Raw genomic sequence first — 21616 nt, forward strand, 5'->3', positions numbered from 1 at the left:
CTATACCACCTTGGAGTCAGGGGAGACCTTCCTTCCAGGCCCTCAAGGGGCTCCGGGAAAGCTGGGGAGGGACTCTGGAGCAGGGAGGGGAGCCACGGGACGAGGGGGAAGGGTTTTAAACCAAAAGAGGGGAGATTGAGATTAAAAATAAGGCAGAAATTCTCCACGATGAAGCTGGTGAGCCCCGGCCCAGGTTGCCCCGAGAAGCTGTGGCTGCCCCATCCCTGGAGGGGTTCAAGGCCAGGTTGGACGGGGCTTTGGGCAACCAGGTCTAGTTGAAGATGTCCCTGCCCAGGGCAGGGGGTGGCACCGAGTGGCTTTTGACAGTCCCTTCCCACCCAACCCATTCCATGACTCCGTGACTCCACGGGTCGAGCCGGGGCCGGAGCTGGGCTTCCCCTTTGGCAAGGTGGGCAGAAGAGACCCGGCACCTTCCTCCGAAGGGGATCCCATCGCAGCCGGGGGGGGGCAGTTTCCACCCTGCTGCTCCCTCCCCGCCGCCTCCCCCCGCTGCAACCCGGCTCAAACCGGGGGCTCTGCTGCCCTCCCCCCCCCCCCCCGCCCCCCCCCGTAGCTTTCACCCCACCACAAGTCGCGTGGAGCAAAGAGCTTTATTTAAAAATACGTTTATGTACACGTGTGTCGAGAGGACGGTCACATTCATCGAGTAGGGCCCCGGAGCCGGGGGGAGGGGGGGGGGGACAGGACCCCCCCCCGCCACCTTCACCATCGGGGAGCAGCAGAGTGGGACGAGGGGCATGGAGGGGGGGAGCTCAGGCTGCGTCCTGCTCCCCGCTGAGCGGGATCCATGCGGACGGAGAGCCCGGGGGTGTTGCCTGCTCGCGGCTCCGGGCCACCGAGGCCCCTTGCCCGGGACCTTCACCCCATAAGTCAACCGGGCCCCCGCGCGGCAGCCCGCCGAGAGGGACCCTGTGCCCACCGTGGCCCCCGGCCACCGCCGTGCCACGGCCGGGCCGAGCCGGCGCTGGATGGGAGGGATGGCGGAGATGCTGGGCAGGCTCCCGCGAGCCGAGGAAGACGATGGTGCCGCCGCGGCGGCGGCGGTGGTGGTGGCGGTGGTGGTGGCGGTAGAGGGGGAATGCTGGATGCAGGAAGACGTGGCCGTGGCCGCGGGGCTCCTCGTGGCCGGGGAACCGACCCGACTATTGCTGCGGTGGAGCCGGGCTTGTCGCGGGGCTCACAGGATCCTGACGAGGCGGCCCAGCGTCTCCGCCACCTTCACACGGACGGAGGGGACGGGGTCCTTCAGCAGCAGGTTCAGAGCTGGAAGGAGCAGAGCACAGACGTGTTGGCGGGGGGGGCGGGGGGGGGGCGGTGGGTTGCGGGGGGGGGGCTGCGGGACCGTGGCCACCCGCACCCCCCCACCCCCCCGTCCTCCTTGTCCCAGGCTGGGACCGTGCCCGCGGCCGAGCCGCGTCCTGGCTTCGCTCCGTCCCATAAAGAAGGAGAAACTCCGCTCCAGGGACGCCGGGCCCCTCCGCCAGCGTCCCCCCCCCCCCCCCCCCCACACCATTGCTCCAGCCCCATCAAACACCCAGGGGAGAACAGCCCTCGCCCCTTTTTGCTCCCCCCGCCAAACCCCGGACCCCCCCACCCCGCCACGGCACCGATGCCACGACGCCACCGCGGCTGCGGGGGGGCTGGGACCGAGGGGTCCCTGGGGCACCGGGGCTGAAGCTGGGGGTCGGGGAGGGAAAGGGCCCCAGCGTGGGGGTCCGGGGTCAAGAAGGTGTGTGTGTGGGGGGGGGGGGGAGCGGAGGCCCCCCCCCGGCGGGGCCGCGCAGACGCCGGCCGGGCCAAGCCTCCCCTATCAGCGCGATTTCCTAATGCCTGGAACGGCTCCCGGTAGTAAGAAAACAATCCAGGTAGTTTTTCCTAGCAGTAAAAAAAATATCCTAATATTTTTCCAGTAGCTTGTTTACCCGGCGCAGGAGAGCCCTCGCCTCCCCCCCCCCCCCCCGCTTCCCCCTCCCCACCGCCGCCATCCCGGCTCCCGCGGCGAGCCCGGTTATCCCCTGATTTCTATCCCCCCGCGCGCAGCATCCCCGGTGCCTCGTCGGGGTGTCCCGGGGAAGGCTGCGACGTCGTAAAACCCTGTCGTCGTCTTCCCCCCCCCACCCCCGGAACCCCCCGGATCCCCCCCCCCCCCCCGGATCCCCGAGCCACTCAACACGGGAAGCTCGCGCAACCCAATCCCGGCCTGCTCGCTCCAGCGATTACTCACACGCGGGCGGATTATCTTTCACTTGTTTCAAACAGACAGGCCTCTTTTCTTCTGGAAGGGCTCAGGGAGCCAACGGAAAGATAGTTTTTCCTTTTTTAGTGTTTTTTAAGCTCCCTTGGAACAACCCAAAAGTTTCCATGCATTACTCTATACTATGAGGTCACCGGTGACAGGGAAAAAATCCCTGAAATCCAGGAAAATTACTTAACCCCGCTCCAAAATGCCACCAGCTTCAAGCCGACTTTTTATTAGCCCCTTCGTAACGAGCCTTTAACTCTGCCTTTTAACGGCGAACGCGTTACGAACCGGCCCTGCGAGTCCCCTCCTGCTCTACGCTGAGCCACCGCAAATGCCCCCGCGGCCCCCCACGACGGGGCCGGGGGGGGGAGCGGGGGGGGTGGTTTCGGTGCAGCCCGGCCGCAGGGCTCGGGGAGGTGGGGGGGGGGGGTGGGGGGTGTCCTCTTGGCACCCACCGGCAGAGCCCCGCTCCCGGGAGAGCTCCGGCCGCGGCAGCATCCCCACGCTGCCGATGGGCTCGTTGCCCTCGCGGCACCTTGGCTTCCCCCCTGTCAGCTGCCCGCGGCGACCGGGCTCGTCCTGGCCACAGCTCTGGCTTCCCGGGCTGGCCAGGAGGTTGGGGACATTCCCTGTGTCCCGTCCCCCTCCCCGCCACCCCCGGCCCCGGCTTCTCTCACCCCAGCGGCTGCCTTAGGGCAAGGATGGATCTCGCCGCACCGGCTGCGCCGGGAGGGAGCAGGATCCCGTCGTCGCAGCCTCATCCCGTCGCGGCCTCGTCCCCCCCGCGATGGCCTAAAGCCACCCCCGGGGGAGGTTGTCCCCAACAGGAGCCTCGGGCACGGCAGCGCCGGGGGAGCCCCGTCCCACGGGGCAAGAGGCGAGTCCCCCCCCGCCTTCCCCAGCGGCGACGGCCACCGGCGCTCACCCGAAATGAGCTGGTCCAGGTCCACTTGTTGGCACTGGTCTTCGTCCACGTGCAGCACGAGGAAGCCTGAAGAAGAAAATTCCGGAGTCAGGAATTCTCGGTCTGGAACCCGCCGAGGAGCCCCGCACCCGAGGAGACGGGGAACGGTGGCGCGGCACCGGGGGCACTCGTCCCTCCGCCAGGTCACTTGTCCCTGCACCGACCCCGCAACAGCCGCTCGGGCGAGGACCACCATGGCTGTTGGACGCCCAACGCCCCGACGTGCGCCCCAGGGTGACGCCCGCCAGCGTTTCTGCCGCCAGCAGCTCCGGTGACTTGTCCTAAAGCCCAGAACCAAAGACTGGTTTGGGTGGGAAGGGACCTCGAAGATCATGGAGTCCGACCCCCCTGCCCCGGGCAGGGCCACCTTCCACCGGCCCAGGCTGCACCGCAGACGTCCCGCACCCAGCCAGCGTTAGCGGCAAGCGGCCGGAGAGACGTTCCCGGGGTGCTGGCACCACCTGGGGACATCGCGCCTGTGTCCGTCCCCAGGTCCGGGCGCAGCGAGGCGCAGGGGGGTGTCCTCCTGCGCTCCTCCTGCGCTCCTCCGCGCAGGACACGGAGCCGCCAGATGACCTGGCGTTGCCGGCGGCCCTGCCCGTCCCAGCGCCATCCCGGCAGAGGGGCGACCAAAAAGCACACCCAGGACGACAAGGCCACCCGCCCTTCTGGAGAGAAGACCCCACGCGAAGGCGGAGGAGCCGGGAAGGGAGCAGGGGCCGGCTTACCGATGAACATGGGCGCCGCTGCTCGGATGTCCACCCAGTTGCTCTTGAAGTAGAAGAGGTTGGTCAAGATCAGGCGGTTCAGCATCTCTGGGTAGCTCTGCATCTAGGAGAGCGAGCGAGCCGCCGAGGAAGTCACGCAGGAGATGGGACAGGCTGCCTGCGGCGCTGGCACCACCTCCTGGAAGCCCGGAGCTCCTTGGGGAACTCCTTGGGGAGCTCCTGAGGTGGTCACCCCAGGAACCCACCTGGGGTTGGGGGGTGGTGGGGGGACTTGCCCTGTATGGGCGCAGGGGACGGACCCTGTGTTGGGCTCTGGAGCCCTCAGCACAGGAGAGACACGGAGGTGTCGGAGCGGGGGCCGGAGGAGGCCCCGGAGATGCCGGGAGGGCTGGAGCCCCTCTGCTGGGAGGACAGGCTGAGAGAGCTGGGGGGGTTCAGCCTGGAGAAGAGAAGGCTCCGCGGAGACCTTCCAGCCCCTTCCAGACCCTCAAGGGGCTCCGGGAAAGCTGGGGAGGGACTCTGGAGCAGGGAGGGGAGCCACGGGATGAGAGCCGACGGTTTTAAACCAAAAGAGGGGAGACTGAGATTAAAAATAAGGCAGAAATTCTCCACGATGAAGCTGGTGAGTCCCTGGCCCAGGTTGCCCCGAGAAGCTGTGGCTGCCCCATCCCTGGAGGGGTTCAAGGCCAGGTTGGACGGGGCTTTGGGCAAGCAGGTCTAGTTGAAGATGTCCCTGCCCAGGGTGGGGGGTGGGACTCAGTGGCCTTTAAGGTCCCTTCCCACCCAAACCGTTCCATGATTCTATCACCCAAAGGACCTTCCGGACCAACCGTCCCCACACAAATCCCACCGGGCTGCCGCGAGCCCCACGGGCAGCACCAGCACCGGCGTTGCCGGCTCCGGTAGCCCCTCACCAGGTGTTTGCAGACGTTGTTCATGAACTCCCCGTAGTGCAGGCTCCTGTCCTCCCGCAGGTGGTTGAGGAACATGTCGCAGAGGCCATCGCAGCCCATGTTGGGGCCACACATGCGCAGAGCAAACTTGCAGGCCTGGGGGCAGAGACAGGGGGAGGCCGGGGAGCTCAGCGCCGCGCGGGACCCCAAGGCCGAGGCCGAGGAGGCAGCACGGACGGCGGGGCACTCACTTTGACCACCTCCGGCTTCGGGTCCTGGAGGTGCAGCAGCAGCGTCACCAGCCCGTTGAGGATCTGCTCGAAGAAGACTTCGCAGTTGCCTTGGCTGAACTTGGTGAGGTTGCCAAAGAGGACGATGGAGGACCGGCGGAGGTCCGGCTGCTCCTGCGGGCAGAGGGGACGAGGAGGGCTCAGAGGGATCCCACCTACCCTGGGGCATCTCCCACCTCGGGGGACGCGCTGGAAGGGCCGGTCCCACCGCCCACCACCTCACATCTCGGGCCGGAGGGGCAGCGGAGGAGCAAGGACACGCCGCCGGCTGTCCCCGACCCTCGGCGCCTTCCCAGGCTGTCCCCAGACCCCCAGCTGCAGGAACGCGCCTCTTTTTTTTTTTTTTCCGCTTGGTTTCTTTGTGAAACCCATTTTAGATGATCCTTCACCAGGAAATACCAAACCCCCCCCACCCCGACCCCCTCCAGGGGCTGAGGTCAGGCTGTGTTGGGTCAGGCTCACTCCCACCTTGGTGTGAGTTGGGTCAGGCTCACTCCCACCTAATCATGGAATGGTTTGGGGTGGGAAGGGACCTTTAAAGGCCACCCAGTGCCACCCCCTGCCCTGGGCAGGGACATCTTCAACTAGCCCAGGTTGCCCAAAGCCCCGTCCAACCTGGCCTTGAACCCCTCCAGGGATGGGGCAGCCACAGCTTCTCCGGGCAACCTGGGCCAGGGGCTCACCAGCTTCATCATGGAGAATTTCTGCCTTATTTTTAATCTCAATTTCCCCTCTTTTGGTTTAAAACCCTTCCCCCTCGTCCCGGGGCTCCCCTCCCTGCTCCAGAATCCCTCCCCAGCTTTCCCGGAGCCCCTTGAGGGCCTGGAAGGGGCTCCAAGGTCTCTCTGGAGACTTTCTGTGCTGCCAGCGCACGGTGCCGGCCCATGGGCAGCGTTTCCCCCCCGCCTCTCCAGCCCCCCCAAGCCCTTCTCTCTGGCACCGGGGGCTGCCCCCACCCCGGGGCAGGACCCTGCACTTGGCCCGGTTGGAGCCCAGGAGGTTCATGCGGGGCCACCTCTCCAGCCTGTGCCGGGTCCCTCTGGGTGACATCCCGTCCCCCCAGCCGCGTCACCCCCCCGCCACGGCTCGGTGTCGTCTAATGACTCCACAAAACCACAGCCTCCCCCCACTTCTTCATCCCAAATTTCGGCCACCATCGCCCCCGTTTGCTCCCACTGGCCCCGAGTCCCCACCAGCTGGCAGGGAGCAGCCGGGAGCCGCTGGGGACCGAGCTCGGGGACGGGGGCCGGGGCGGGGGGTGTCTCCATCCTGCACCCTCCGGCTCTTCCAAAGGGCAGAAGAAGTCGCCCACAGCCGGGGAGGGAGCCGCAGTTCTGCTCAGGCCAGAGGGAGCAGAGGAGAAGACGAGACACACACACACACCCCCCCTGACCCCCAAAAGCCGGAGCAGGGAGGGATAATCCTGGCAGGATGCTCCCGGTGGGACCGTGGCAGCTCCGTGCAGGAGCAGTGGAGGAGACCGGAGCCCAGGGAGCCGGAAGCCGAGCAGGAGGAGCATCCAGAATCCCCGCGGCGACGGCGGAGGGGTTTTGGGGATGAACAGAGTGTGCTAAAGGCAACGAGGACCCCCCCCCCACACACACACACACTCCCCCCTCGGAGCAGACGCCCACAGAGGGACTTGGGCTAGCGGGAGGTGTCCCTGGCCATGGCAGGGGTTAAGGTCCCTTCCCACCCCGGGGCACCCACGTAACCCAGCCCCGCACCCAGACCTTCCTGCTAACGCCCGTCGGAGTCGAGGTCCAAGCGGACTAACGCCAACGGGCACCTCCCCTTTCCCACCGCACCGTGCGTCCCTCTGCAGCCCGACCTCCCGCCCCCAGCCCCGGGACGTGCCCCCGTGGCATCCCAGTAAATTCCTGCTCTTCCCCCCGCACCTCCCCTCCGTTAATTAAGTTCCGGCTCGCCAAACGAGCCGGTTCAGAGACGTCGGCAAAAGCAGGAGCTCGGCCTCCCTGGCGCAGGGCCTTACGCTGTCGAAGAAGGGTCGGATCCTGATGGCGATGTGGAGGAGCATGGACTGGATGTCCCTTTCCTCCAGGTGATCCAGGAGCTTGGAGAGGCTGGACATGGCCTCCAGGGCAACCAGGTTGTGGGGGTCGTCTTTGTCATCCATGCCGTTGACCATGGAGGCCAGGAGCTTGGCCCCGTGCTTCCTCACCTGCAAGGGAAGCGCCGAGAAATGCGGTCCCCGCGGGGGCCAGCCTGGCAGCGGGGCTGGCCGGGGACGCGTCCCCTGGGTGCCCCTGCTGCCGGCCGCTGCCCCACGCCGCGCTTCCAGCCGGGAAGAGCTAGAAAGGGATTTAAATTATGACTTAAATTATGACCGCCGCCGGCAAAGCGTCCTGGGCGCAGGCCAGCCGTCGCACGCGGTAACCGCAGCCACCGGTTCCCCTCCCGCTGGAACCGTCGACGCAGTATTTCACGGTGTAATTACGGCCCGGCGTACGCACGGCAAAGGGGGGAAATTAAGTTTGCGTAAAGCCCCGTGAAGTCTGCCGTCGCTTCATCCCCAGCCCTCGGCTTCGCGAACTGCCCCGCGCGCCTTGCGGAGCCCGGCTGGGAAGGGGCACGTGAGGGACAGACGGACGGCTGTCCCTGAGCCACCCGGGACGGCAGGAGTCCCGGAGTCCTCCCAGACTCGTCGCTGGGCCGGCATCGCTCCGGGCTGCCCTGACAGATCGGGAGCATCCTCAGCGAGGTCTGGGAGGCGGATTATAAAATATACGTAGCTATTAAAAGTACCGTTGTGCCGGCGTAGCCCCGTCAGAGCCCCTGCGCCGGGGCTCCGGGCTGCGCGAGCCGGAGACCTTGCCTCGTTGACACCGAGGATCATGGAATCACAGAATGGTTTGGGTGGGAAGGGACCGTCAAAGGCCACTCGGTGCCACCCCCTGCCCTGGGCAGGGACATCTTCAACTAGCCCAGGTTGCCCAAAGCCCCGTCCAACCTGGCCTTGAACCCCTCCAGGGATGGGGCAGCCACAGCTTCTCCGGGCAACCCGGGCCAGGGGCTCACCAGCTTCATCGTGGAGAATTTCTGCCTTATTTTTAATCTCAGTCTCCCCTCTTTTGGTTTAAAAACCCTTCCCCCTCGTCCCGTGGCTCCCCTCCCTGCTCCAGAGTCCCTCCCCAGCTTTCCCGGAGCCCCTTGAGGGCCTGGAAAGGGGCTGGAAGGTCTCCGCGGAGCCTTCTCTTCTCCAGGCTGAACCCCCCCAGCTCTCTCAGCCTGTCCTCCCAGCAGAGGGGCTCCAGCCCTCCCGGCATCTCCGGGGCCTCCTCTGGAGGCCACACCACCTTTTGGAGTTGCTGTCAGCAGGGCGAGGAGGTGGCGGATTCTCCTGCCTTTCGACAAGCAGCATCTCCCGACGCCTACGTCCTCCCTTCTCCCACCCAGCCCCGGCCAGGACCCTCGGGCCGAGCAGCGCGGGGTTCCCTCTCACCTTTTCGGGGGAGCCGGAGGCGATGTTGCCGAGTCCCCGGAGTGCCAGCATCCGCACCAACGTGCAGGCGTCCTTCTGCCTCCCCGTCATGTTATCCATCATGGTCTCCAGCAGGATCAGGTCGTTCACCACGTTGCTATTGAGGAGCTAAAGCAGAAGAGAACCTCAGCGTCGACGGGACGGGGGCCCCGCGGACCAGGAGGGAGACGATGGCTGCCTTTTGGATGATCTTATCACACGAGGGAAGAGACCCGACAGAACCCGGCTCGCTCCCCGGCTCCCCTCAGGCCCTCTCTCTCCAGCCGGAGACAGGGCTGGGGGAGCCCTCAGCCCCCGCACCCCCGGGAAAGGCGCTTGGATGGGAGGAACCTGCGATAATTCCTAACGTGTAAATCGAGAAAACCGAAGATCCCAAGCTGGGAAGAAGGGGAAAGCCCGGGTGAGCCCCGACAGCCGGGAGAAAGCCACAAAACCTACACAAAAGCTACATCCTCGCCACCCCCCGCCGCCCCGTGAGGTGGCCGGGGGCCGGGGTGAGATGCGGGGGGCTATGAGGAGGTTGGGATTTACAGGGATGAAGGACCCCAATGCGTCCCCTGGGCCTGCGGAGTGTGGCCAGTGGCAACTGCCAGCTGCTCTTCCAGAGCGGTGAAGGGGCACCCGCCGCCCCCATGGCACCCAGAGCCCCCTGGGCACCTGGAGCCCCCATGGCACCCGGAGCCCCTGCGACAGCCAGAGCCCCCTGGGCACCCAGAACCCCCACGGCACCCAGAGCCCCCACGACACCCGGAGCCTCTGCGGCAGCCGGAGCCCCCGCGGCACCCGGAGCCCCCAGAGCACCCAGGGAGTCCCCGTGGTGCCGGGAGCATCCTCAGCAGCACCCAAAGCTCCACGGTACATGGAGCCCCCATGGCACCCAGGGCCCCCATGGCCCCGGGAGCACCCCGAGCAGCACCCAGAGCCCCATGGTACGTGGAGCCCCCATGGCACCCAGAGCCGCCGCGGCACCCAGAGACCCCTCAGCATCCAGAGACCACTCAGCACCCAGAGACCCCTCGGCACCCAGAGACTCCGCAGCCCCGGGAGCATCCTCAGCAGCACCCAGAGCCCCACGGTACGTGGAGCTCCCATGGCACCCAGAGCCTCCATGGCACCCAGAGCCCCCATGGCTCTGGGAGCACCCTGAGCAGCACCCAGAGCCCCTGTAGGACTTGGAGCCCCCTCGGCATCCAAAGCCCCCTCGGCACCCAGAGCCCCACAACAGCCAGAGCTCCTGCAGCCCAGAAGCATCTCCAGCAGCACCCAGAGCCCCACGGTACGTGGAGCCCCCATGGCACCCAGAGACTCCTCAGCACCCAAAGACCCCTCGGCACCCAGAGCCTCTACAGCACCCAGAGGCCCCTTGGCACCCAGAGACCCCACAGCACCCAGAGACTCCGCAGCCCCAGGAGCATCCCAAGCAGCACCCAGAGCCCCAAGGTATGTGGAGCCCCCATGGCACCCAGAGACCCCTCAGCACCCAGAGACCACTCGGCACCCAGAGACTCCATGGCCCCAGGAGCATCCCAAGCAGCAACCAGAGCCCCATGGTACGTGGAGCCCCCGTGGCACCCAGAGCCTCCATGGCACCCAGAGCCCCCATGGCCCCGGGAGCACCCTGAGCAGCACCCAGAGCCCCTGTAGGACTTGGAGCCCCCTCGGCATCCGAAGGCGCCTCGGCACCCAGAGCCTCTACAGCACCCAGAGGCCCCTTGGCACCCAGAGACTCCGCAGCCCCAGGAGCAGCCTGAGCAGCACGCAGAGCCCCATGGTACATGGAGCCCCCGTGGCACCCAGAGCCGCCGCGGCACCCAGAGACCCCTCAGCACCCAGAGACTCCGCAGCCCTAGGAGCGTCCCAAGCAGCACCCAGAGCCCCACAGCACCCAGAGCCTCTACGGCACCCAGAGCCTATACAGCACCCAGAGCCCCCATAGCCTTGGGAGCGTCCTGAGCAGCACCCAGAGCCCCCATGGCACCCAGAGCCTCCACGGCCCCAGGAGCATCCCAAGAGGCAACGAGAGCCCCATGGTACGTGGAGCCCCCATGGCACCCAGAGCCGCCGCAGCACCCAGAGACCCCACAGCACCCAGAGGCCCCTTGGCACCCAGAGACCACTCAGCACCCAGAGACTCCGCAGCCCTAGGAGCGTCCCAAGCAGCACCCAGAGCCCCACAGCACCCAGAGCCTCTACGGCACCCAGAGCCCCCCTGGCCCCAGGAGCATCCCGAGCAGCACCCGGAGCCCCACGGTACGTGGAACCCCCATGGCACCCAGAGCCTCCATGGCCCCAGGAGCATCCTGAGCAGCACCCAGAGCCCCCGTGGCACCCAGAGCCCCCGGGAGCATCCCCGAGAGCTGAGCAGCAGCAGAACCGGAGCTTTTAGCAGCAGCTTCTCTCGCTGCCGGCACGCTCCGACGGAGCCAAAGGGGTGTTTGTGGGTGACCGGGTGCTGACGGAGCTGCTCTGGGGTTTTAGCATCTCTCGGGGAGAGCCCCAAGCTCCAGCCATGGTGGGGGACACCCCCCCCCCACTCCCCCCACTCCCACTCCCAGGTCTGCGCCCGCCGTCACCCGCGGAGAGGGACCCCGAGGATGACAGAGACCCCCACGACACGAGACTCAGCGCCCCGGGGGAGCCTGATCCACGTTACGGCCACAGACTTGGAGCTGGGTAGCCGGGGCGGGCGGTAGCCACGGGCCAACACCGGTAGCTACGGACCAACACCGACGGAGGCCCAGCCGCCCCCGAGGGTGCCAGGGGCCGGCACGGACCCCCCGCCCCGTCTCGGTGGGACGAGGCTGCGGCAGCCGTCCCGGGGGATCCGACGGAGGTCGGAGGAGCACGGTTGGACATCCCGAGATGACAGAGGGGAAGCGAGGAGGGGAACGGCCACTAAAGTGGCCGTTCCCCTCCTCGCTTCCCCTCTGTCATCTCCGTCGCTGGCACGGGCGAGAGAAAAGGGACTGAGCTCTCACCTCATCAGTTTTGCGAGAGGGAGACACAGGCATTTGCTTCCTTCCCCTTTTCCAGCTCCGCAAAAAAAAAAAAAAGCTGCTATTTTAAACCCTGGAAGGAGGCAGAGGAGCCAACCGCCCTCTGAAAAAACCCAAAGCAGATTCTGGGAAGGGCTCCAAGAGCTTGGGGGCCCGGCAGCTTCCCTCCCCCCGCAACTATTCCTCAGCAAGCCAAACAGAAAATAAAAACAGTGCCTTAATCCCAGGCTGCTTAAGCAGCTGAGAATTTAAAAGGTGGTTTATAAGCGGGGCTAGAGCTCCGCGTTGTTGGCAGAAGGTGCTCCTTTATGTAACCAAAAACCTCCTCCAGTGGCCCAGGGCTTTAAGGTGGTATGTACTGGGAAGAGGCGGGGGGGGCAGGTTGGGGAAGCGGAGGGGGGGGTGTGGATACGGTTACAGTCTGCTGGCCGGGCCGCCGGCGAGGGGAAAAGGACTTGAGTCACTTCATTCCTTCGGGTGGTACGTCAGGACGGAGTATACGGTTTGCTGGCTCACCAGCGGCGATGCGTTCAGAGCCGGACTCCCGCCAGCCCTTCGCCGCCAGCCCCCTTCTCCCGAGAGAGAGAGAAGGTCTCGGGAGGCAGAGCCCGCGGCGGCGGCGGCGGCGGCGGCAACGGCGGCTTCGCCCGCCATCCATCCCGGCTGCTCTCCAAGGAAAAGCGGAGGGGAGCGGAAGACGGCTCGGCCGTTTTGCCGGGCACCCCCTTGCTCACCTCGGCGAAGAAGGCGGTGGTGGTGATCCTCTGGCTGTCGAAGACGCTGTTCAGGGTCGGGATGAGGTTCTTCACGATGAGGGGGAGCCGGGGGCCGGCGTGGCGTGCCATCGCCCTGCGAACAGAATTGGCACGTGTCACCCACGCTGGGGGCTACAAGCGGCCGCTGGAACCCCCGGCGGTGGGGGACGGGGCCGGGGCGGGGGGGGGAGCTTCAGGGAAGCTGGCGAACGCCTGGGCCCGGGGGTCTGTGGGGTGCTGGAACCGAGCCCCGCGCCTTGGGGCATCGTTGGGTTGCCACAACGGGCCGCTGCCGAGGGCCACCTCCTCCCGTGCCGCAGGACGGGCAGGCGCGGCCCAGGGTGCGTGAGCAGCGGCGGGGCCACCGAGCCGCCCGTCTTCCACGCCTCCGCGTCCCGCTGCCGGGCAGAACCGGCACGTTGACATCCAGGACGTGCCCTGGCCCGGCGTCGTCCCCCCTCATGCCACCCCCTCGCTTAGGGACGAAGCTCAGGGCAGGACCAGCGTGTCGGGCACCCTGGCAGGAGCCAGCTCCGGCCGACCGTGGCCAGGAGGGCTGGTTTTTGTTTCGGATGAGACGCTCTCCAGTGTTTGGGAGGTTCAATAAAGCATTTTTTTGCAAATACTGGAAAATCCCAAACCGCTCGTCTCCTCCGCAGCCGTCCAAGAGCTATTAACGGCGCTGGGTGGAGGGACGACGGCGAAGTCCCCGGCTGAACCAGGCTCCACCGAACCGGACCGCGGGCTGCGGCCGTCCCTCGGCCTCGTCACCTCCCCCCACACTCACAGACGTGAGGGAAGGACTGGACGCTGCCGCAATGCCCCGAGCAACCCCAGGGACATTTCAGCAGCAGCAGGAGGTCAAAAAAATTTCCTCCCCGAGACCTTTTGGTGCCCGTCACGCCTCGGGTAGCAGGGGGCAGCAGGCACGAGGCCCGCCGGGAGCAGAGCGAAGCGGCTGAGAGCAGCGAAGGTTCGGCCGACGCGCCTGAAGAGCTGCCGGGGGAACAGGCCGGGGAGGCGTGGGACGGCGGGGACGTCGCAGCGGGGGCGACGGCAGCCCCCAGCCCCATCCAGCCCCACCGCGCTGGCAGGGACGCAACGCGTCCCCTGGGGGCTTCCCACCAGGGCTGTTTCCAGCGAGCTGGGGACAGAGCTGGGGACAGAGCTGGGGACAGAGCTGGCCAGCCCTGGTGAGCAGCACGGCAGAGCCCCACCGCTAGTCCCATGACGGTTGTGGCTGCCCCATCCCTGGAGGGGTTCAAGGCCAGGTTGGACGGGGCTCGGAGCGACCTGGGCTGGTGGGAGGTGTCCCTGCCCGGGGCAAGGGGGTGGCACTGGGTGGCCGTTGAAGGTCCCTTCCCACTCAAACCCTTCTGTGATTCTGTTACTCAGCCTGGAGAAGAGAAGGCTCCGGGGAGACCTTCCAGCCCCTTCCAGGCCCTCAAGGGGCTCCGGGAAAGCTGGGGAGGGACTCTGGAGCAGCGAGGGGAGCCACGGGACGAGGGGGGACAGTTTTAAACCAAAAGAGGGGAGATTGAGATTAAAAATAAGGCAGAAATTCTCCATGATGAAGCTGGTGAGCCCCTGGCCCAGGTTGCCCAGAGAAGCTGTGGCTGCCCCATCCCTGGAGGGGTTCAAGGCCAGGTTGGACGGGGCTTTGGGCAACCTGGGCTAGTTGAAGATGTCCCTGCCCAGGGCAGGGGGTGGCACTGGGTGGCCTTTGAAGGTCCCTTCCCACCCCAAACCATTCTCTGATTCTATGATCCTCCAACGGGCTTTGATGCACCGCAGCACCGTCCCCCCCCCGCCGCCCCCCGGCCCCGGCTCACAGCGCACCCCCTTCCCGCTTGCTCCGGGCTTCTCTCCCACCTCCCGGCAGCGCTGCAGCTCTCGCCTCGCCCCGAAGCCGGAGGAGATACCGGAGAACCGCGGCGCCAACGACTTACCCGGCCAGCACGGCGATGCCATCGTGGTGCCTCTCGGCGCTCGTCATCAGCTCCCAGCCGCCGGCGCTGCCCACGGCCCTGGCGACCTCCTCGCTTCCCCCCCGGACCAGCATCACCTTCAGCGTCTCCACGGCACAGCTGGGAAGGGAAAGAGGAGTAGGTTTAGTTTAGGTTCGGTTGGGTTCGGATGGGTTCGGTTCGGTTCCGGCAGGTCGCAGGGCGGCGCGGCAGAGGAGGGAACTGCTGGCCCCGGGAACGCCGGGACACGCGGGAGGCGTTGGGGCGTTCGAGGACGGGATGAGTTATGCGAGGGCTTTAGCGGGAGCGAGACGAGCCCATAACTCACCGCTACTTCCATTTGCACCCTGACGTTTGCCATTAAAGCGATCCAAGACAATAGGCCGAAAAGTAAAGGAGTCCAGAACTACTCGAAGGAAGGGGTTGGGGTTTTTTTTGCGTTCATATTTTATAGGTAGGGATTATTTTGCTGCGAGCACAGAGCGACATATGGGAAACATACGTTATCCTGTCAAAACAAAACAAATATTAGCCATGGATAAATCTCAGCCTTCGATACCGGCGAGAGGAATGTCGGTACCGCACACGCAAAGCAAACGACGCGTAGGAAGAGCGTCTCAACACGAAGGTCTTTGGGTTTATGAGCCGGGTTCCGGCTCTTTTGGCTTCTCCTAGGGATTCTCCTAGGGATGGGCCAAGCTGCGGTGACAAAGGACCGATGCTTGGAGGGACCGTCGCCCCCTCCCCGAGCCCTTGGGGGCTCTGCCACGGCCACCGTCTCCTCCAGCAGCCCGGCTTGCCTTAACGAAGGACATCCAAACACGCCTCCCGCGCGCCCAAAGCCGAGACTAACCACGGAAAACAAACACCGGCCCACCGTACGCACGGAGAACGCACCCCGTCAATGCCACATCTGAAGGTTTCGGCGGCTTTGTAATAAATTCGTTTGTTCTACGGGGAGCCGGGGCCGGGGTTCCTCCAGGGATGAGCGCCCGGAGCACCCGCTCACGCAAGCGGAGCATCCGCAAGGGCCGAAGCCGAGCACCTCAAAGGCACAAGGAGCGGGGAAGGAGACAAGTAGAAGAACGCGGGTTTGCTTTTCTTCTCGGCACGGCAACGGCTAGCGGCGGGGGGCTGGGGGGAGGGTCTGGACCCCTGGGGCAAACGGTGCAGAAGCCCCGAGTCTGTCCCGCAAAAGCCACCCGGAGGAGCCGCCGAGCTGGCTCCGTCAACGCCGGCAAAGGGAAAAGCAGGACGGCGAACGCCGGCCGAAGAGCCCAGCCTGGCAGAGTCTCCTTTCAGCGTCCCCGCAGCCCCCCGGATGACGGGACGACGGGACGACGAGGAATTTAATTGCTCATTAAAGAAAACCTCAGGCAGAAGTATCCTTCCGCCATCTGTCCGCGCCAATCTGTCGGTATACGTAAGAGTCCCGGTTTTACCGGTTTGGGGTTTTTCAAGCAGTTTTCAGCTAGAGGCAGCCCGGGGCGGCCCCTCCAAGCTGGCAAAGTTCTTCCTCTGCCCGAGACGGACCCAAAATCGCTCCGTGGGAGACAGACTTTTTAGCAGGGTCTGTAGCAATAGGGGTGAGGGCCTTAAACTGGAAGAGTCGAGGGGCAGATGGGACCTGAGGAAGAAATTCTTGGCTGTCGAGGGCGGTGAGCCCCTGGCCCAGGTTGCCCAGAGAAGCTGTGGCTGCCCCATCCCTGGAGGGGTTCAAGGCCAGGTTGGACGGGGCTCAGAGCCACCTGGGAGAGCTGAAGATGTCCCTGCCCGGGGCAAGGGGTGGGACTCCATGGCCTTTAAAGGTCTCTTCCCACCCAAACTGGTGCGCGATTCTAAATGGAGACACTTGCACATCACTTATCATAGAATCACAGCATAGTTTGGGTGGGAAGGGACCCTCAAAGGCCACCCAGTGCCACCCCCTGCCCTGGGCAGGGACACCTCCCACCAGCCCAGGTTGCCCAAAGCCCCGTCCAACCTGGCCTTGAACCCCTCCAGGGATGGGGCAGCCACAGCTTCTCGGGGCAACCTGGGCCAGGGGCTCACCAGCTTCATCATGGAGAATTTCTTCCTGATTTTTAATCTCAATCTCCCCTCTTTTGGTTTAAAACCCTTCCCCCTCGTCCCGGGGCTCCCCTCCCTGCTCCAGAGTCCCTCCCCAGCTTTCCCGGAGCCCCTTGAGGGCCTGGAAGGGGCTGGAAGGTCTCCGCGGAGCCTTCTCTTCTCCAGGCTGAACCCCCCCAGCTCTCTCAGCCTGTCCTCCCAGCAGAGGGGCTCCAGCCCTCCCGGCATCTCCAGGGCCTCCTCCGGCCCCCGCTCCGACACCTCCGTGTCCTCCCGATGTCGAGGACTCCAGAGCTGGACGCAGGGCTCCAGGTGGGGTAGAGAGCTCCTTCCAGAGAGCAAGTCTCTGACCTCGAGCATCCCTCCCAGCAGCCTGGAGTAAAAACCAGGCTCTTTTCTTTCGTGACGGCCCCGCATGGGCTCCAGCACCGGCGCTGAACGGATACACGGCCGTACCTCTGCCTACGGCGTGCCCGTCCCCGCGCGCTCGCTCTCCCGAGAGCAGAAGTCATCACCGCACACTGCACGGGGCGTTTACCAGAGTCCAGCCCCAGAAGACGGAGCCGGTCTCCCCCTGGAACGACGATCCGGTACATCTCCAGTCCTCCCAGCCCATTCCTGGGGGTCTCGCCCTCGCTGGCAGCGAGCCACCCCCCCCCCCCCCGGCCCCGGGCTCCCAAAGCCCAACCTGAATCGCGCTCCGGCTTTGGCACGACGGAGTGATGGAGACCCATCTCCTGCAGCATCCTGAGGACCACTACGGTTTCCGCAACGCAAGTGCACGCCATAAGCCTCGAAACTCACAGCCTGCATCCAGGTGAACCTGTGACCCCATCCAAGCAAACTGCAGCGGGATTTATTTTCTTGCGGCGCAGGAAAACAGCAACTAAAAAGCCTCCTGGCAGACGGCGACGGACGAGAGCGGCCGGCGAAGGCCAAGGAACGTCCCACCAGCTCCCGGGTCGCGGTCAAGGGCCGACAGGCGACATCCCCGGCACCAGCCCGGCGCTCGCGGGTGGCTCCTCGGGAGGGACCGTTCTCGGCGAAGCCCCCCCACGCCGGCCGCGGGATTCCCGCTCCGCTCCGACCTCACCGAGGTTTTCGCCTCCCGGGCTCTCCCGCTCCTTCGCAAGAGCTAAAAATCCCGGAGAGAGCGCAAGGTGCGGAGGGGGAGGGTTTGGCCCCCGCGCGACCAGAGACAGGACAGATGGTTCAAGCCCTTCGTTCCCAAGGTTTGCTTTTTTCCACAGTGTCCTATAGACACTTCCTTCCTCTCCGACAAACGCCCGTGTCTTCCAGCCTGCCTTTCCTGCCGAGCTATCGTATTCGCCTTTACCACCTCCCTTTGGCATTTAAATACCGTGAAGACTTAGAATTCAAAACGCGTCCAGGAAATTACTTTGATATCGTACCCAGCTCCCGGGACGGGGCTGGAATTTCACATCCCGGTGGATTTTTGGGAAGACTGTTCCCCCTCCGTGGATCAGCGGTGACTTCGCGGAGGCGCTGCCAGCCCACCCAGGGCAGGGGCAGGGGCAGGAGCGGGGGCTGGCAGCAGAACCACGCGCCGCTGTTCCCTGTCCCTCCAGAGATTTCTGGCAGGAGCCGGCGTGAGGCAGCCCATCTCCCGGCTCCCCAAAACCAAGGAACGACACCAGGACTCCCGGCTGCGATGGACAGGCAGGACCCAGCCCAGGCTGGAGAGGTGGCCCCCTGTGAACCTCCTGGGCTCCAACCGGGCCAAGTGCAGGGTCCTGCCCCGGGGTGGGGGCAGCCCCCGGTGCCAGCCCCGGCTGGGGGTGGGGGGATGGAGAGCAGCCCTGAGAGAAGGGCTTGGGGGGGCTGGGGAGGGGGGGAAACGCTGCCCACGAGCCGGCAGCGTGCGCTGGCAGCACAGAAACCCCCCCGCAGCCTGGGCTGCATCCCCAGCAGCGTGGGCAGGGGGGCGAGGGGGGGATTCTGCCCCTCTGCTCCGCTCGGGGGAGACCCCCCTGCAGTGCTGCCTCCAGCCCCGGGGACATCGGGAGGACACGGAGGTGTCAGAGTGGGGCCGGAGGAGGCCCCGGAGATGCCGGGAGGGCTGGAGCCCCTCTGCTGGGAGGACAGGCTGAGAGAGCCGGGGGGGTTCAGCCTGGAGAAGAGAAGGCTCCGCGGAGACCTTCCAGCCCCTTCCAGGCCCTCAAGGGGCTCCGGGAAAGCTGGGGAGGGACTCTGGAGCAGGGAGGGGAGCCACGGGACGAGAGCCAACGGTTTTAAACCAAAAGAGGGGAGATTGAGATTAAAAATAAGGCAGAAATTCTCCATGATGAAGCTGGTGAGCCCCTGGTCCAGGTTGGCCGGAGAAGCTGTGGCTGCCCCATCCCTGGAGGGGTTCAAGGCCAGGTTGGACAGGGCTCGGAGCCACCTGGGCTAGTTGAAGATGTCCCTGCCCAGGGCGGGGGGTGGGACTCGATGGCCTTTAAAGGTCCCTTCCCACCCAAACCGTTCCGTGACTCTATGAAGAGCTGCTGGTTCCTAGCGCCCGTCCGGCTCTTCTCACCCCGGGGGTCTGGGGGCTCCCATGCCCCGATGGTTCACTCAACAGCCACTTTCTTGCCGCAGGGAGCCCCCAGAGAGGAGCCTGGGGAGGTCAACGGGCCTCCCCTCTAGCCCCAGCCCCTCTCCGGGGACGGAGCAGCGGCCCCGGCCGTAATTCAGCAGGTTCTGGTTTGCGTCCCCGAAGCCGTTTAGGAGGCCAGAAGCTTTTGGAGGAAGAGCCGTTGTTTCTGGCTCCTGCGCCTCCTTCCCGGGGAGGCAACCAGTCGCTTCGAGTTTCCTTCAGCGCTCCCCGCGTTATGGCACGGGGTCCGGCCGGGATGGGCCCGCGCCTCTCGTCCGGGGAGTCGTTAAGGGGGAAAAGAGCTTGACGAGAACAGACAAGTTCTGGCTGCCGGAGCCCAAAGCCACAAAAGCAGCGCGATGATCGTCCGCTCCCGGTTGTGGCGGCGGTGGGGGGAATCTGCAGGAAACCATCCCAAAACCCGGCTTCAAAACACCCCGAGGGGACGGGGGACAAGCGCCACAAGCTCAGGGGAGCGACGCCGCCAGCACCGGAACGGCCACGGGGTAACCCCCCCCCCCCCCCATCGGCCTTAACCCACCTGCTGCGCCGACGCCTGGGGTGCGTTAAATTTTTATCCCGACGCGTGGTCTAAATAAAACCCTACTCCGCTGGCAGCCCCGCCGCCCGGCCTAACAACCTGTTTCCACTCATTACATCTCCCTGCTGGAGACGTGTCCCCCTCCGGCTCGCCTTTCCGAGGTGACAAGGGGGCCCGCCACGGCACGGCGGCAGACGGGGGACACGGCTCGGTGTTTCATCCCCGTCCCCCGTCCCCCCAAAAGCCACCAGTTCCCCTCGCTCCACTCAGGGGCAAGGGAACGGCTTTTCTTCGCCGGTGGGATCTGACAAACGAACCGGCAAAGGGATTCTCGAGCCCTCTGAGCTCGCCGCTGCTTTGTCCGGTGTCTTTGTGGGCTCCTCCAGGCTTTTTTTTTTTTTCCACACGTCCCCCCCCCAGCCCTTAAGACTAATAATAGCCTGTAAAAAAACCCAAGTTTGGAAACCCACAGGAGGATAAAACCGAAAAATCAGGGCAGAGCTTCCTCCCCGTGGCCGACCCGGAAGGTTTTGCCGGTGGAGAGGCAGCTCGGGGGAAGGGCTCCTGCCCTTCCGAGCCCCTCTTTCCCCTGGGAACGCTGCCGTCGCCGCCTCAGACGCGGGTTTAACGCCGCCGTCCCCCTCAATTTCAAGTCTTCTACAGCAAATGCTCAGCGGCCCGACCGTTTGCTGCGGGACGAGGGCGGCCGCGCTCGCGGGGCTGCCAACCGGCACCAAGGCGGCACGGTGGCCGCGCGAAGCCGGTGACCCGCGCGCATCAAGAGGACGCGTTCGCCGAGCTGGTGGCCCCGCCACGTCACGGGTGTTCCCGAGGGGACCGGCCGAAGCCCCGGGGGTTGGGAGAATCCCGCAGCTCGTCTAACGGGGGCTCTGCCTTCGCGGCGTGTCCCCCCCCCACCTTCCCTTGCCCAGAGCGGGGCCACCCAGAGCAGGCTGCGCGGGATCGCGTCCAGGCGGATTTTGAAGATCTCCAGAGGAGGTGACTCCACAAGCCTCTTCCAGCGGTCCATCACCCTCAACGTAATGTCGCGACGGAATTTTCCGTCTTCCGGCTTCTGCCCGTTGCCCCTCGTCCTGTCACCGGCCACCGCTGAGAAGAGTCTGGCCCCGTCCTCTTGCCACCCGCCCTTCGGATCAGTATGGATGAGGTCTCCTTCCCTCTCGGCCTTCTCTTCTCCAGGTCTCCCAGCCTTTCCTCAGCAAGAGAGATGCTCCCGTCCCTCATCCTCCTCGCAGCCTCCGCTGGACTCTCCCGCGGAGGCCCTTTCACAGCGTCCTCGCGGTCTAACGACGACGGACGGGCAGGGCCAACGCAGGCGGTTGGACCCCCTTTGGTGTTGGAACGGGGCTGCGTGGCTCGGGCAGAGGGTTATTTAGCAGCCGTGGCGACTCTCCGTGGCGGGGGGGTTGGGACCGGCTGACCTTTAAGGTCCCTTCCAACCCAAACCGTTCCCCGGTTCTACGATCCCAAGGCCAGCGCTGCAACCAGGCCGGGGGGGCAGAGCAGCTGGAGGGCGGCTGTTTGGGACCCACGTCCTCCCCCCTCCAGGCTCCCGGGTCCCCTCCTCGGCGGTGAGGGACAGCGCGGGCCGAAAGCACCCAAGGAGGACAAGCCCGATGCGGTGGCTCGGCGCTGTCACCTCTCCGACCAGGGGACGTCGTGGCCACGTCGTGGCCGTGGCCCCCGGCTCTGTTCCCTCAACGCGGGGTGGGGGGGGGCAATTCGGCGTGACCGCGACACGCCGCGGCCGTCGCCGAAAAAGTTTGCTCTTTCCAGCTTCCCCTCCTCGTCCTTCGCGGAAGCGGAGCCCTCCTCCCTCCCCGAAAAAAACGCTCACCCGTCCCCCAAGAAACGCCCATCCGCGCCCGCTGGGTTGTTTTTTTTTTTGGTGGGGGGGGGGAAGCAAAGCCACGCCGAAAAGCCGAAAGCCCGAACCGCGCCAAGAGGTCGGGCCGTCGTCCGTACCTAAGGCGTTAACGGCCGGGGGGGGGTGTTGCTACCCCGGGGCCCGCGGGATTAGGGACGCC

The 21616-nt window shown here is 65.6% G+C and overlaps 1 protein-coding gene across 1 annotated transcript in view; it reads right to left on the reverse strand.

Annotated features, from left to right (window-relative positions):
- Positions 1-604: 604 nt before the first annotated feature.
- The window catches only part of MROH1 (maestro heat like repeat family member 1), a 68992-nt gene continuing 47980 nt past the window's right edge, over positions 605-21616 (reverse strand). Inside the window, exons 35-43 of the mRNA XM_054191186.1 lie at positions 14341-14478; positions 12371-12485; positions 8602-8748; positions 7132-7320; positions 5100-5252; positions 4870-5004; positions 3956-4058; positions 3189-3254; positions 605-1284 (exon numbers count right to left, since the gene is read on the reverse strand). Of these exons, the coding sequence (XP_054047161.1) occupies positions 1199-1284; positions 3189-3254; positions 3956-4058; positions 4870-5004; positions 5100-5252; positions 7132-7320; positions 8602-8748; positions 12371-12485; positions 14341-14478 (1132 nt within the window). The 3' untranslated portion in view covers positions 605-1198. The remainder of the gene's footprint in view (positions 1285-3188; positions 3255-3955; positions 4059-4869; positions 5005-5099; positions 5253-7131; positions 7321-8601; positions 8749-12370; positions 12486-14340; positions 14479-21616) is intronic.

This window comes from Rissa tridactyla, chromosome 2 (assembly GCF_028500815.1).
Source record: "Rissa tridactyla isolate bRisTri1 chromosome 2, bRisTri1.patW.cur.20221130, whole genome shotgun sequence".
Classification (NCBI taxonomy): domain Eukaryota; kingdom Metazoa; phylum Chordata; class Aves; order Charadriiformes; family Laridae; genus Rissa; species Rissa tridactyla.